The sequence below is a fragment of the Bombyx mori genome, chromosome 19 (assembly GCF_030269925.1).
Source record: "Bombyx mori chromosome 19, ASM3026992v2".
NCBI classification, from domain to species: domain Eukaryota; kingdom Metazoa; phylum Arthropoda; class Insecta; order Lepidoptera; family Bombycidae; genus Bombyx; species Bombyx mori.
The window spans coordinates 15,000,233-15,016,354 of NC_085125.1; the positions used below are offsets into that span (position 1 = coordinate 15,000,233).

Sequence of the window (16,122 nt, forward strand, 5' to 3'; positions counted from 1 at the left end):
CCATATATAGATTGATAGTTTTTTTTTCTTTTCTATAATTACATAAACTATACTAAGCGGCAATGTCGTAGGAAAAGACATGCTTTTTTTTAAAGCTGCGCAACGTTTACAATCATATCATATTGTGAAATTCACTAAATCATTTTTAAAGGGATTTCAGTTAAAGTAATTGATTAGAGTTTTAAATTTTGATTAGACTGTGTTAGTCGCGCTTAGATATACACAGGTAACATGTTGATATTATCCTAATAGAATTATGAGAAGTAAATCTGACGCCACAAAAAAGAACGAAATCTGAGATAGAGATGTTGCAAGCTCTCAGAGTAGAGGAGCGAGCGGACCGAGCGCGCAGTGGGTGCGCGGCGTTAGTTGTAGGCAGCTCGCGTCGGTGGCTGCACCGCGCCGACACTCGCCGACACACGCCGACACTCGCCGACACGCGCCGAAACACGCCGACACACGCGACCGGCGCGCTCCTGTAAACTGTTCGGAGATATCTCGCGAGTGAGTGTGAAGTGCTGGGTTCTTATTATTATCTGGATTCGGACAATGTCATAAAGGTACTATTGTATAATAATAAAACCACGTCTTTTGCAATTAATAATAACTATTTAGGTACTTTGTAAACAGATGTAAAACTGCAGATTGCTTTATTGGCTTGAAACTTTTATTGAAAGTTACGAAAATTGCTAGCCTTTGATATGTAACTTTAGTTTTACATTTAGTTTGAAATTGATCATTTCATCATTTTTGAATTGAAATTATTAAAATAATTATTTTAGTAAAGGTTTTCAATTAATTAAATTTAAAACTAACATAAATGATTTTAATATGACTCTTTATTTTGAATGAGTTTTTCCGTATAATGTTCCTCTAGTATTGGCATCCATGAGGTCGTAAGTACATAATGTCGCTCTGACTGCCCCGGGTGCGAGTCGACCTGCCTCGACCTGCCGTCATGTCGCCGCTGATTGTGATTATATCGTCACGCACCGCGTGATGTGACGGCTCGCGACTCGCGGCATGACGACGACACGATGACGACACGTCGCATGTAAACAGCAAATAATGTTTTTGAAACGAGAAAAACTGCTTTAATAACATAGCTTATGCAAATGCAAATCAATGAACTAATATAAAATTATTATGGCTAATGTATAATATTTGATAGTATAAACATTAAGTATGAACCAAGTGCACAAGAGTAGTAGAAAAACAGCATCCTCAGCACTGCGTAAGTGAATGTGCCTATGAGAGGGTTGACATCGAACGCCATCATCGGCCCGAGTCTCGTCCGTGATGAGAGCACCATCGTCTACGAGCCGTCCCGACTTCGTCATTTATTTCCGTACTGTAGTCCGTGGAACAGTAACAGTTTCGCGGTTTAACTTACACTCGCGATTCTCAAGTGGCTTCACCTCGCTTCACCTCGCTTCACCTCGCTTCACCTCGCTTCACCTCGCTTCACCTCGCTTCACCTCGCCTCAACTCGCACAACTTTCTGCGTCGTTTCATAAATCAAATTATACACAACCCAGTTCGTGCGGCCGAGTCGGACTCCGCTCGCCGCCCCGCCGCCGCCCCGCCGCCGCCCCGCCGCGCCCGGCGTTACCACTTCTCCAATCAGCCGCTGCCGCTACTCTATACAATCTAATGCATTCATACTAAAAAGTAAATTCATTTAACCGCTCGCCTCGTCCAGAGTCGGATCTGACCTGACGCTGCTGCGTCGCTCCGGCTCTATCACTGCAAGAACTAGTTGATCATTTTCAAACAGTTAGTTCCTTAACTGTAACTGATAATATTAAATTTCTCTCTCGTTAAATACTGAGCCCTTCGGGGATGACAACATAAATCGAGCATTGCGACTGTGCCGATGAGAGTCTAAGGCTGTAAAATCTTCAAGATGGGTAATATCAGTTGTCACGGTACTGAAATAACATAAAAACCGTAAAATAAAATCAAGACTGCAATGTGCGGAGATGTATGCGCAGTGTGACCAGGTTGCAGGGACGACTGAACCTCGCATCTGTAACTGAAATATTTGGAACTGAATTAACAAGTCGACGACGTTCTTAGTGTTTCAATATATCTTCACAACATGCACAATAGAATAAAGACTTACACCAAATAAGTAATGTAGTCAGTGCCAGCCAGTGACTTCCGAACATAGCCAGCGCTGTTAGCGTATAACTACACCATCGCCCATGGATATCGACAACGGAAACAACCATTCTCGTTCTGCCGTTTCTACAAACTGACCCGCTTGATTGTCCCATTCGTGACTTAATAATGCAAGAATACGTGCGTCTCCCACGAAATCACTTCTAAACTCACCACATAGTGAGCGCGTGCTTTCTACGAGCCTCTTGGCTCCGTCATGTGGCGCACGGAGGTGCACGAGGCCGTACATTTACTGACAACCGTATGTCAGAAATGTATCTTGTTAATGATTCGGCTTTGATCAGCGTGTCTCCGCATTAGAGCATCCTTTTGGTAACGAAGGGAAAGTGCTCTAGATTTAATTTTGTCCGATCACCGATATAGAGTTGTTTGAGTTCAACATAACATCTTGAGGTGCCGGAATGTATCGGAACCTAGGCGTTACTTCTTACTGAGGAATCATTGAAATGAACTTGCTACCGGCAACTGAGGGTAATGATAATACTTTCAGAGGCTTTTTCATTTGTTACTTTGTAAATTGAGACATGAGGTAGAATTTTCAATTTAATTACGCGAATAATTGATTTATAGATGTAGTGTGAGTGGGGAGGTGTGCTTATCGTGCTGTCGCTACTGTCACTAGGACCAGTCTTGTGAGGACGGTCTTCACAATCTACAAGTAATTCTAATATATTTATACAATTCTTGACGATTCCGAACTCACTACAGCTCTACAACTCTACAAGTCGCCCGGCTAGTTGATGTCTGGCCTGCAGAGGCGGGTGCGAGCAACGGACATCGCTCGACGTTCAATAATGACTTGTGCTACTTTTAATATAATGTGAATTAAAGACGAAAGCTATCGCTTTTAATGTAAGAAAAACTGTAGGTACCTGGACATTTCTGAATTTACAATAACGGACAGTTTGATGGTAAAATGTTGTTGACGTGATCAGTACTGATTATTATCAGCCTGTCGAGGGCTGATCCTCGTTATAACGACTCATCAGTCAAAGCAACTTTACTGATGCCCTCCGATCAACTGCGACACAACATTTCGCGTAGTCCCAGTCCCAGGGCTTCGAAATAAAATTATCAGTAGGCCGAGAGCTATATTATTTAGTTACGAAGAGACTTATGACTTCAGCCTGTGCAGCTTGACCCCGTGAGGGAGTGTCGGTGTACGGTGCCACCTCATATCGAATATCATTTATAGACAGCGAGTGCAGTCGGGATATTCTAGAGGAGGCTAGTGATAACCCGCCTTACTGTGTCCGCCTTCTTCTACAATACGAGGGGCTGCACTAAAAGTATCGGGAATGGAATATTTCCACTGTTCCTGTCATATTAAAATCTTTTTAATTGAAAACTCCTTGGTTTTAAAAATCGAATACCATTTATTTATTAAAAAAAAGATTCTCGGTCTTGTCACGAGGTTTTGTCAAACTTGTTTAGTCGTTGAGAAAATGGAATTGACTCGATAAAATTCAAGAGCGATGATTTATTATGACTTTCGAAGTGGTTTAACACAAAAACAGTGTGTTGACCGGATGATTTCTGCATTTGGTGATGAAACCCCATCCCAAAACCACAATTTATCGCTGGTTTGCTGAGTTTCAACGTGGACGTGTCAAACTCAGTGATGATCCCCGTCAAGGTCGTCCAAAAACTGCAGTCATCCAAGAAAACGTTGATGCTGTGCGTAAGCTGATTGAGGAAGATCGACATGTGACATACCGCGAAATTTAGGCAACTTTAGACATTGGCATGAGTCAAATACAAATAATCTTGCATGAACAATTAGGTGTAAAAAAGTTGTTTTCCCGATGGATACCGCATTCGCTCTGTGAAGAGCAAAAAGCGGCTCGCGTTACTTGGTGCGTCAGAACTCTCGAAAGATTCCACGCAGGATCCTCAAATGCTGTATACAACATTGTATCAGGTGAAGAATCTTGGATATACGCGTACGAACTCGAAACAAAAAACCAGTCACGAGTTTGGGTGTTCGAAAATGAGTTAAAGCCAACAAAAATTGTTCGTTCACGGAGTGTTGCAAAAAAAATTGTGGCCACGTTTGTCTCCAAAACCTGCCATGTTACGACTATTCCTCTTGAGGGACAAAGAACGGTTAATGCAGAATGGTATGCTAGCATTTGTTTGCCACAGGTCGTTTCTGAACTCCGTAAAGAGAACTGCAACCGCCGCATCGTCCTCCATCACGACAATGCGAGTTCTCACACCGCGCACAGAACAAAAGAGTTTTTAGAGCAAGAAAACATAGAATTATTAGACCATCCGCCGTACAGCCCCGACCTAAGCCCTAATGATTTCTATACTTTCCCTAAAATAAAGAATAAATTGCGTGGACAGAGATTTTCATCACCTGAAGAAGCTGTGGACGCCTACAAAACGGCCATTTTGGAGACCCCAACTTCCGAATGGAATGGTTGCTTCAATTATTGGTTCCATCGTATGGAAAAATGTGTCGAATTTCGCGGAGAATACTTCGAAAAGCAATAAATACATTTTTAAATAGTAATGTTGTGTCACTTCGTTAATTCCCGAAATTTTCAGTGCCGCCTATGTATTTATTATCTCATTGTTGAGATACTGAGGTTCATACTGAACGAATTCAAGAAGTAAAATTACCTCAAGGTGACGTGTGATCGGTGTAGCAGCGAGGGCGTCGTAGGGAGGATGTGGCGAGGGGAGGGGCGGGAGTGGACGAGTGCTGCTCGTAAAAAACGCATCAATCTCGGCGACTGAGCGGTGATCAATCACCAGCATTAGCTGCGCGGCACCAGAGCCCCCTCGCCCCGCGCGTCCCCCCCGCCTCTCTGTCGCGATAACCCTTTACATTCCATAGAAAGGCGACAAGAGTAGTTCGCCTCGCTCGAGCACTCGTATGGGTGAGAGCCACCACTCAAATGAAGTTGTTTCGATGCGTTTCGGTAGGGGCCCTGGCTCGCACTCAACTGTAAACACGATTGGTCGACCTTGGTTTACACAGTCGGTGCGCAGTCCGCTCACAGTCGCGGATGATGATATGCTCGTGTAGTGCAGGCACGTCTTTATCAGGTCCAGTACACCGTCACTTGTAATTAGCGAAACACAATCGTGCTTTAAATCGACACTCAGATTTTCTTGAGGTTTCCAAATAATAGGTTGGGGAAAAGTTTCTTCGCATTTTTTAAGAAAATTCACAACATTTTTTAACATAGTTTATTTACATTTAACTAAATTATGTAGGTACCATTTTGTTCGTTAATTTTTGCCATCTTGTAGGTAGGGACGTGATCCCATTGCTATAAAACTTTGGGGTTTCTGATCAAAATACCGCGACAATTGGTTTAGGCAGTCCTCTCGTGATGTTATATTTTTTATTTTTTATTTATTGCTTAAATGAGTGGACGAGCTCACAGCCCACCTGATGTGAAGTGGTTTCTGGAGCCCATAGAAGTCTACGACGTAAATGCGCCACCCACCTTGAGATATAAGTTCTAAGGTCTCAAGTATAGTTACGACGCTGCCCTACCTTTCAAACCGAAACGCATCACTGCTTCACGGTAGAAATAGGCAAGGTGGTGGTACCTACCCGCGCGGACTCACAAAAGGTCCTACCACCAGTAAACCTGACACTGCCTAAAGAATTCTGAAGAGACCGAAACAGCTCGAAATCTCAAGGTGCAAGGTCAGGAATATACGGCGGATGCATTAACACCTCCCAGCCAAGCTCTCTTAATTTTTACTGAGTGGCTAAACATGTGTGGGGTCTAGCGTTATCATGATGAAAAATCACACCCCATCTGTTGATTAATTCCGGCCGCTTTCTCTCAACTTCTTGCTTAATTCTTATCAGTTGTTCGCAGTAGAGTTCAGAATCGATGGTCCTGTCTGGTGGTAACAGCTCATAATGAATAACGCCCTTCCACTACACACACAGCATCACCTTCTTGCGAGTTAATCCGGGTTTCGCCACAGCTGTGAAGCCTGCCTGGCCTTTGACCACGACCTTTTTCGCACGTTCTTGTCGTACGTGAAGCACTTTTCATTACCAGCCATTTCATTATCAGCTTCTTCAAAAGTGGATCGGTTTCATTACGTCGTAATAAAGAATCACAAATGAGTACACGGTTCATTAGGTTTCTTTCAGTAAGCTCGTGAGGTACCCAAATATCGAGCTTTTTTGTGTACCCAGTTTTATTCAAATGCGCCAAAACTATTTTGTGGTCATTCCCAGTTATTCAGCTATGTCGTAACTACTGATATGCCGATCTTGTTCCACTTTTAAAAAAATGGCATCCATTTTATCCGTAATAGGGCGACCAGAGCGACGTGCATCTTTGACATCACAATTTCCGGATTGAAAACGCTTAAACCAAATTTGTGCTACTCTCACAGACACTGCGCCAGGCCCATAAACATCGCAAATTTTTGCATTTTTACCTTTTTTGTTAGTAAAATTTTAAAATGTATCGAATTTCTGCCTTACATTCACTCATCTTGACAGTACGAAAAATAAATAAAAATCATACATTTTCCTAATTTGAATTTAGAATTATCTTCTTTAAAATTTAAACTTTTAATGATACCAAAACCAGCCAGATACAAATAGTATAGCCAAAGATATTTTATTACAAGTTCATACATACTATAATGCGAAAAGACTTTTTCCCCAACCTTATATGTACAAATATAATGCTACGCGCTGGGGTTCGGGATAAATAAAATTTCACCAAAGTACAACAGTAACTTAAAACTGTATTCAACACTTAGAACACTTAAATACTTCACAAACACTTTAAAACTCTCAATTCGCTTGTTCCGCTTCGCTTCAGGTGATCCGTTCGCTGTTTCGCTTCGAGTAGTTCCGATTACTGACTGACTGCGTGCCATCTCTACAACGCTTTTTTTATTTTTATATTATCCCTAGAATTATCGAGAATATTCCACACATCTCTAGTAGTAGTTTCCGCTATCTGACAATAGATGGCGCTGTACTTTTCGAGCGTTCTAGATCCTTCGATATTCGTTCGATTATTTGGCGATCAATATTGACGATCGGCAAAACAAAACAACGCTATTACCTGTTACTATCACTCTATAGATGCACCTCCGCAGTGCAATATTCGTGTCTCTACGTACTTGGTCCGTTACAACGTGTCCTGTGGGACGATGTACCTGCGCGTGCACTGTGCATATATGTATATAGTGTGCACTGCTTGTTTCAGATGGGTGCGCATGTAGCGGGATGGGCGCGGCGCGGCAGTGAGTGATGTCAGTCTCCGCGCTCGGCGTCACGCTCGCCGTCACGCTCGGCGTCACGCTCGCTGCGCTGGTCGCCCGCGCCGGCGGCGGCTCGCTCGGTCAGTACCGTGCGCTCGGATAACGACCGAACTCGAAACAGAGAAAAATCGTGCTTGCTTGTAGCTTCACATAGCTACTTCAGATAGCTTTAGGGTCGCGAGCTGCCCTACTCCCGCGCTGAGCCGGCCTCGGGTCTGCGAGCTCGTATAGAATTACCCAAACCTTCTTTATAAGAATCATACGACGGTTCTTACCAAAAATTTCACTTTTGTTCAGTTCCCCTTGTTGCGACGGTATTGCAAGTGCCATGATCACTGGTAGACTGAAGACTGTGGGTAAGATGTTAGTAGCAGGCAAATCTGTCTTCTCCCTTTCTAGTCCGTTTTTGGAAGCCTTGACAATATATGTACACTCTGTACGTATCAAGTTTTTGTTTATTTATTATTATTAGTATTGTTTAAAGCACTTCACATGTATATATTGTATGATATATGTACATATGTAGATATGTGTACATAGCATACGCAGAAGAAAGAACTCGGAGATACTGTTTTATCTTTATTTTATTTATTGCATTGATGGCTGAACGAGTTCACGGCTCGCGTGGTATTAAGTGGTTACGGAGCCCATAGATATCAGAACTTGAATTGTACAGGAGATCAAAGCTGAATTAATATATTACGATTTGAAGCCGAACTCAGCGACGATACCCACACACACAAATACACACACGTGAGGGTCACAGCACTCCCTACCACCAGTATAGATCATCGCGCTTACAGAAGCATTTCTTCGGAATCACAGTACTGTAATGCACCGCGCATACATCAGTGCGACGCAAGTACGATGCAAGTACTGTAGAAGTAGTAAGGGTAGGAGTGATGAGTGCAGTCACAGCAGTGGGGCACACGAGTCAGCGACGGAGGTGTTACAGAAGCAGGGTCGGCGGCGACGGGCCCGAGCGTGGTGGTGTCGCACTCCGACCTCACCGAGCTGGCGGAGCTGGCCGGGGTGGTGCCGGCGTGGCGCGAGCTTTGGCTGGGCTCGCTGGACGCGCTGCACCGCGAGCCCTCCATCAACAACACGCAGGAGGACGTGCTGGCGCAGCTCGGGGCAGTCGCTTTCCTGCACTGTCCCGTCCGCAACCTCGGCGAGCGAGGGGTCAGTACCATACCGTGCTCTCACTGCCGCCACCCACACGCAGCCCACACGCAGCCTGTACACGTGCTATTTGTGTTTAGGTGTCGTGGGTTCGGCGCCGCGACTGGCACATCATCAGCTCAGGAGTGCTCATGTACACAAATGATGAACGGTTCCAGGTACGACTCGGAGCACACGCATCCCTAGCATATAGCATTGTACTGTACGCACTCTGTCTGCCTCCAGGTGCTGCACAGCGAGGGGTCGGATGATTGGATCCTGCAGATTAAGTACGTTCAGAAACGAGACAACGGAACTTACGAGTGTCAGGTGAGCACCTGCCAGTTGTCGGGTACCACTGAACCATCTCCCACTGTCCCCGCTTCGACTATGACGTGCAACCGCCAGCCGGCAGGGCACGCGATGGGCTGGCTGTATAATACTATTGTAAATCTATAATTAGAACAGATCCAGGTAGATGTATAATTAGTCTGGCCATAAATACTGTTACAATTTAAAAAAAAACTTCAGAGGTGTCAAGGGACACCCGGATGGAACGAAGTTCCTTTCGATTAATTAGTGAAGGAATTGTAATTTTTTTTTTAAGTTATAATAATAAACTACGGCATTATGAAGAAGAAAAAAACAATACTATGAACTAAATTACTATTGTTGAAACGCTATCTCGAGAAACTGTACTCATTACGCGGACCAATCGGATACGAGCAATGTCACGCGATAAGCGCCTACACGTTGATTGGTCAGAATGACGGATCTAAAAAGTGTCGTGACAACTTTTCGTAAGAATTTTTTCCATCTAGCCCCCTTTCACAACGCGCGATAAGGAACTTCGTTCCAATAAACAAAATATTACATTTGAATTTGGAATCTGTCATTTTTATATGATTTCTCATTGAGTTTTCTCATTTTGGCGCCAATACATTATACAATATTTTGCGATATTAAAATGGAGTGGGGTGATATAGAGAACCAAATCGCTGTGATTGCATTACACAAAGTAGGTATGGAGCCAAATGGAATTTTTAAAACTCTCCATACGCTTGGTATTAGTAAAATGTTTGTGTACCGGGCTATTAATAGGTGCAATGAGACCTCCTCTGTTTGTGACAGAAAAAGAGCTGGCCGTCCACGTAGTGTTCGTACGAAAAAGGTGGTCAAAGCAGTAAGGGAAAGAATTCGAAGAAATCCTGTCCGAAAGCAAGAGATTTTATCTCGGGAGATGAAGATAGCACCTAGAACCATGTCGCGTATTTTAAAAGATGACTTAGGACTTGCGGCCTATAAGAGTCGTACTGGTCATTTCTTAACTGATAATTTAAAAGAGAATAGGGTGGTAAAATCGAAATCGAATCGAAGTCGTTGTGGCCTAAGGGATAAGATGTCCGGTGCATTCGTGTTTAGCGATGCACCAGTGTTCGAATCTCAGGCGGGTACCAATTTTTCTAATGAAATACGTACTCAACAAATGTTCACGATTGACTTCCACGGTGAAGGAATAACATCGTGTAATAAAAATCAAACCCGCAAAATTATAATTTGCGTATTTACTGGTAGTAGGACCTCTTGTGAGTCTGCGCGGGTAGGTACCACCACCCTACCTATTTCTGCCGTGAAGCCGTAATGCGTTTCGGCTTGAAGGGCGGGGCAGCCGTTGTAACTACCTTATACTGAGACCTTAGAACTTATATCTCAAGGTGGGTGGCGCATTTACGTTGTAGATGTCTATGGGCTTCAGTAACCACTTAATACCAGGTGGGCTGTGAGCTCGTCCACCCACCTAAGCAATAAAAAAAAGCAATAAAAAATAAAAATAAAACAACTACTGAAGCTGTACGCAAAGGGAGGTCATAGAAAAACTTTGTTTACGGATGAGAAATTTTTTACAATTGAGCAAGATTTTAACAAACAAAATGACCGTATTTATGCTCAAAGCTCTAAGGAAGCTTCCCAATTAGTCGACAGAGTGCAACGTGGGCACTATCCGACTTCAGTGATGGTTTGGTGGGGTATTAGCTATGAAGGAGTGACTGAGCCATATTTTTGTGAAAAAGGTATCAAAACATCGGCACAAGTGTATCAAGATACCATTCTTGAGAAGGTAGTGAAGCCCCTTAACAACACCATGTTCAATAATCAAGAATGGTCCTTCCAGCAAGACTCGGCGCCAGGTCATAAATCTCGGTCTACGCAGTCTTGGTTGGAAACGAACGTTTCGTACTTCATCAGAGCTGAAGACTGGCCGTCGTCTAGTCCCGATATTAATCCGCTGGATTATGATTTATGGTCAGTTTTAGAGAGTACGGCTTGCTCTAAGTGCCATGATAATTTGGAGTCCCTAAAACAATCCGTACGATTGGCAGTGAAAATTTTTCCCATGGAAAGAGTGCGTGCTTCTATTGATAACTGGCCTCAACGTTTAAAGGACTGTATTGCAGCCAATGGAGACCACTTCGAATAAGCTTTTTATACTTTAAATTGTTTTATATTTATGTATTAAACCAAGACACTGTAAAAGTAATAAATGTTATTTGCAATAGATTTTATTTTTATTTTTATTTGTAACAGTATTTATGGCCAGACTTAGTAGTACGAGTACGAGTTGAGATGGTGAGCTTGTGTTGACGTCCCAGGTGTCGACGGCGTCCGGCACGCTGTCCCGGCTGGTGCACCTGCACATCGCGGTGCCGGAAGCATTCATCCTGGGCGCCGACGAGCATCACGTGGACGCCGGCTCCACTATCAACCTCGTCTGCATCATCGAAAAGGTATATCGCATTCCGTATCTCTCATCTATCAGTTGCCGGCATATGTAGAAGTGCTGGATATTGTACGTGTGTGTGGTTGTGTGGCAGAGTCCGGTCCCGCCGCAGTACGTGTTCTGGTACCACAACTCGCGCATGATCAACTACGACGCGGCGCGCGGGGTGACGGTGCAGACCGAGCCCGGCCCCAAGACGCAGTCCGCGCTCGCCATCCGCTCGGCCGCGCCGCGACACTCCGGCAACTACACCTGCGCCGCCGCCAACACCGAGCCGGCGCACATCTACGTCTACGTCTCCGAGGGCAGTCAGTATCCGTCCCCGCACCCGTCCACCCATCCGCGCTCACCAACAACTCGCCCTCATACCGATGAGCTGTTTCTGTGTGCAGGCGACAAGATGGCGGCGACGCTGAGCAGGAGCCGGAGCGGGCGCGGGGCGGCGGGGGGCGCGGTCCTGCTCGCCAACCTGCTCGCCGCCCTGCTCGGTGTGAGGCTCGGCGCGCTCTGAGCCGCCCGACCCTGTCTAGTCTAGTTTACTGTGTACATACTATGTTGTAATTATAACAATAACTTGAATTGAGGAATTTTATAAATGTATTATTAATGTAAATCTATTCGAATTTTATTGTCCTTCAAAAAGGAATTGCCCATATGTTTTATGAAAACAAAATGTAAATAACGAGATAATAACTATATTTGGCCGACACTTGTCTTGATGGGATCGATTTTATTCAATTTATATCATCTACATTATGTGAATTTATACAGTAATAACATTTTTACTTAGGAGAGTTACGAATGGTGTGAAATGGACTGTTGTGTCGGTCACTGCGACGGTGCAACTCCACTAGCTCCGAACTGGACTTTTATATTTATAAAGATTTGATTCAAATAAAATATAAGACGTGAGGCGCGCGTGCATGTGTGTGTGTGTGTGTGTGTGTGTTATAACATTAGGTGAACTGAACGTGGTCGAGACTCGTTGAGCGACAGAGGACGGTGCGGTCTCTGTCGCCCCCCGGACCGGGAATAGGATTAAGTTAATTGTAAGTTGTCGACGCCACCGCAGATACGTATGTACCTAACGAATGTGACTAGACGCCATTTTGTTACCGAGACCCTCCCGGCTCGCCCGGGGAGCACGGGGAGCACGGGGAGCCCGGGGTGTCCGGCCACAAGATGGCGTCGAACGTTTAATCAACGTCAGGATTCATGTTTTTCTCAAGACTTCCAATTATGTAATGAATAATAAAGAATTGTAAATAACTTATGCTTTTTCCTATTTGCATCCTGTAGGTGGTTCAGAGATAATCCATTGTCAATCGATGGAACTGACATGACACACAAAAATAGAAAAAAATAAAACATATGAATAGACATGAGTTGTTTATGTTAATAATTACCTTACATAGTACACTTAGCTGTAACGTCAGATATCGCCTTGTCAATAAAAAAAATCAAATCTAGCATTTGTTTTTGAAGAAAAACTTCTTAGGTCCATTGAGAGTAAAATTGAACTTGCGAGAGATTCTTTACGGTTACACAGAAAAAATACAATTTAGGAAGAGCGAGAGTCAGAAGAGAGACAGCGTCTCGGTTTTTTTTTTGAAGTGAAATTTCTTTAGAATCGTTGTGATTTCAAACAGATGAAACGAAATGAAACGTAACGAAACGAAAAAATAAGTCCATAGAGACACAAATACATAAATGTATAGGATTCAGCCGGCGAGAGAATGAGATAGAAAACGTTATACGTGAAGTTATAATATCAATTTACAGAGGGCGCTACCTCATACTATAAAAGACTACTTTGTTATCAACAGAAGTCGCTGCACGTAAATTCAACAATTCCTGAACCGCGGTGACGAGATGTTACATAGTTCCTATTTCTCGTATTTCTCTTGCTACGTCATACTTACTTGATGTAGGGATACCGTGATCATGCAGGTGGTTCCCCCAGGGTGAGGCTGCGCCATTGCACTGCGTGTGAGTGGTTGACCCTTGCGATTATTTTTATTTTTTTATAAGTTTCACTTCTACCGTGTGTGACTTGCACACACACATACACACTTTTTTTTTTTTTTTTGTAAATTCGCGCCACGTATTGTCATGTTGTATTATATATTATTTATATATAGTGGTCATAGCTGAGTCGCTGGAAGATTTAGGGCAGATGCTCGGTGACCTCAATAGAGTTTCTCAACGAGTGGGCCTTAAAATGAATATGGATAAAATGAAAGTCATGTTTAATTTCTATGCTAAGCCCACCGTAATAACTGTCGGGAACTCCTGAAGTTGTAGATAAATATATTTGGTCTGGCCATAAATTCTAAAAACTTCTTCATTTCAACTTTTTAATTTTTTGGAATTTAGAACACGTAGGTATATTATTTTAAAAGCTTTTTTCGATTTTGCGCCATTTTACATATTTTTTCGTGTTCATTATCAAATTACAATATGAAATGGGGTGTTAAAGAAAATAGGATTGCAGTGATCGCCATGCACAAAATGGGTATGGAGGCAGACACTTCAAAAGCTTGGTATCAGCCGCATGTTCGTATATCGTACTATCAACAGATACTTCGTCTGTCGAAGGCTGTTAATGTTGTTAAACCCAGAATTCGTCGAAACCCCATTAGAAAGAAAAAAAATGAACGCGAGAAATGAAGATTCCCGCTAGGAGTCGGTCGCGAAATATAAAACAAGACCTGAAGCTCAGAATATTGTCGATATACAGGATATGCCCTAAATAAATATTTACAATTAAAGAGAGTGAATCGATCAAAACGCCTTCTGTCGCGATACGCAGGTTCGGTTCTATATTCACGAATATAGTACATTACAATAAGCAAAATTATAAAGTGTACGCTCACAGTTCTAAAGAAGCTGCTCAAATGGTCGGAAACGTACAACGTGGTCATCATCCTGCGTCAGTGATAGTTTGCTGGGGCGTGTCTTATCAAGGAGTCACAAACTGCATTTTTGTGAATAAGGAGTGAAAACTTCAGCCAAAGCTTTTCAAGATACAGGCCATGGCTCATGTTGTGAAACCTCTCAGCAATACACTTTCTAAAAGTATAACTTGTACTTTCCAGCAGGACTCTGCACCTGGTCACAAGGCACGAGCAATCCAAGCCTGGCTTGATACCAACGTTCCAAGAGCCGAAGACTGGCCCTCATCCAACCCAGACCTCAACCCTTTAGACTTCAAATTATGGTTAGTTTTAGAGGACTTAGTGGCTTGCTCTAAACAACACGGTGACCTTTTTTTTTGAGCAACCAGTGGCGAAAATTCCCTTGGAAACAGTGCGTGAATCCATAGATTCGTGGCCAAACAGAATAAAGATTTGTATAAAAGCCAAATGTGGCCATTCCGAAAATATATTTTTTTTGCTTATACAGGTTGGGCCAGAAAGGCGTGCGAATTTCAAAATCACATTACTCGCGACAGGAGAGCGGGAGCGGGGTGCGGGTAGTGGGGATAGGTTCCTTGTTTCTCGGAAATTCAGTTGCCATGGAGCGTCTTACCGGTGAGCAGCGTGCTTTTTGTGTGAAAGCGTATTACAAAAATGGCGATTCGGGAACTATTGCGCGGCGTTTATTTCGTTCTAAGTTTAATTTACATGATTTAAACCAATGTCCGAGTGAAAGTGTGATCAGATCGTGGGTCAGAAAGTTTGAGTCTTCGGGTTCGACAGTAAATGAAAAACCTGCGGGGCGTCCAAGGTCTATAAGAACGGAGGAGAATGTAAGCGTAGTCGCGGTGTCTGTACGGCGCGATCCCCAGCAGTAAATTCTGATCGCTACACAGCAATGTTACGTAACTTTTTCTTTATACAACTGCATAATTTTGAAGCCTATAACAGCAGGACCTGGTTTCAACAAGATGGCGCGACATCCCATACATCCAATGAGTCTTTGGCAGTTGTTAACGAAATGTTTAATGGAAAACTGATATCGCGTCGAGGGGACATTCCATGGCCTCCTCGGAGCCCAGATCTCACGCCACAGGATTTTTTTCTGTGGGGGTACCTCAAGAGTGGCGTTTACGCCAATAAACCGACGACAATTGCCCAGCTCAGACCAAAATCCCTCAGTACCTAAAGACAAAGGTGTATAATCAATGTGTGCTACCAGTGATGACTTATGGTTCCGAGACGTGGTGCTTCAAAAGGGATCTTTATCAGAAGCTTAGTGTCGCAGACTGACCTACGGAGAGAGCTATGCTTGTTTCTCTACGAAATCAAACCAGTAATCAGAGTAATCAGAGATCCGTAGAAGAACCAAAGTTGTTGACAAAGCCCATAGGATTAAGTTAGGTGTGGGTTAGGTCTAGGTTAAGTTTGGGTTAGGGTTGGGTTAGGGTTGGTTTGGGTTAGGTTTAAGTAAGGTTTGGGTTAGGTTTGGGTTAGGTTTGGGTCAGGTTTGGGTTAGGTTAGGTTAGGTTAGGTTAGGTTAGGTTTTTTTTTTTTTTTTTTTTTTTTTTTTTTTTTTTTTTTTTTTTTTTTTTTTTTTTTTTTTTTTTTTTAATGCCTTTCCCCGATCGTGAGATCACCGGGTCTTTTTTAGTCTAAGTTACTCATTCATTCTAGTTCTCTCTTTTATGCTTCTCGCACTTTCATGCTTCATACTGTTTCTTTCTTGCATTCATCATCTGTCATACTTAGCCGGGTGGGACTCCCGCTACTTTAACCTACTATTGTTTTATTTTTCGGGGTAAATAGCATTTT

General features: G+C 43.2%; 1 protein-coding gene across 1 annotated transcript; it reads left to right on the plus strand.

Moving 5' to 3' along the window:
• The first annotated feature begins 365 nt into the window (after positions 1–365).
• Positions 366–12,658, plus strand: LOC101737585 (zwei Ig domain protein zig-8). Its single transcript, XM_038017820.2, has 8 exons — positions 366–560; positions 7,395–7,529; positions 8,405–8,631; positions 8,712–8,789; positions 8,857–8,940; positions 11,262–11,396; positions 11,484–11,697; positions 11,782–12,658. The coding sequence occupies exons 2-8, from the start codon at positions 7,439–7,441 to the stop codon at positions 11,898–11,900; spliced, it is 948 nt and encodes a 315-aa protein (XP_037873748.1). The 5' UTR covers positions 366–560; positions 7,395–7,438; the 3' UTR covers positions 11,901–12,658.
• The last annotated feature ends 3,464 nt before the right edge of the window (positions 12,659–16,122 follow it).

Excerpts from the sequence above, each read along its gene's own strand:
- LOC101737585 (XM_038017820.2), top strand. The coding sequence starts at position 7,439 with ATGTCAGTCTCCGCGCTCGGCGTCACGCTCGCCGTCACGCTCGGCGTC. Across the intron at positions 7,530-8,404 it reads CGCCGGCGGCGGCTCGCTCG|AAGCAGGGTCGGCGGCGACG; the intron begins GTCAGTACCGTG and ends GAGGTGTTACAG. Across the intron at positions 8,941-11,261 it reads ACGGAACTTACGAGTGTCAG|GTGTCGACGGCGTCCGGCAC; the intron begins GTGAGCACCTGC and ends TTGACGTCCCAG.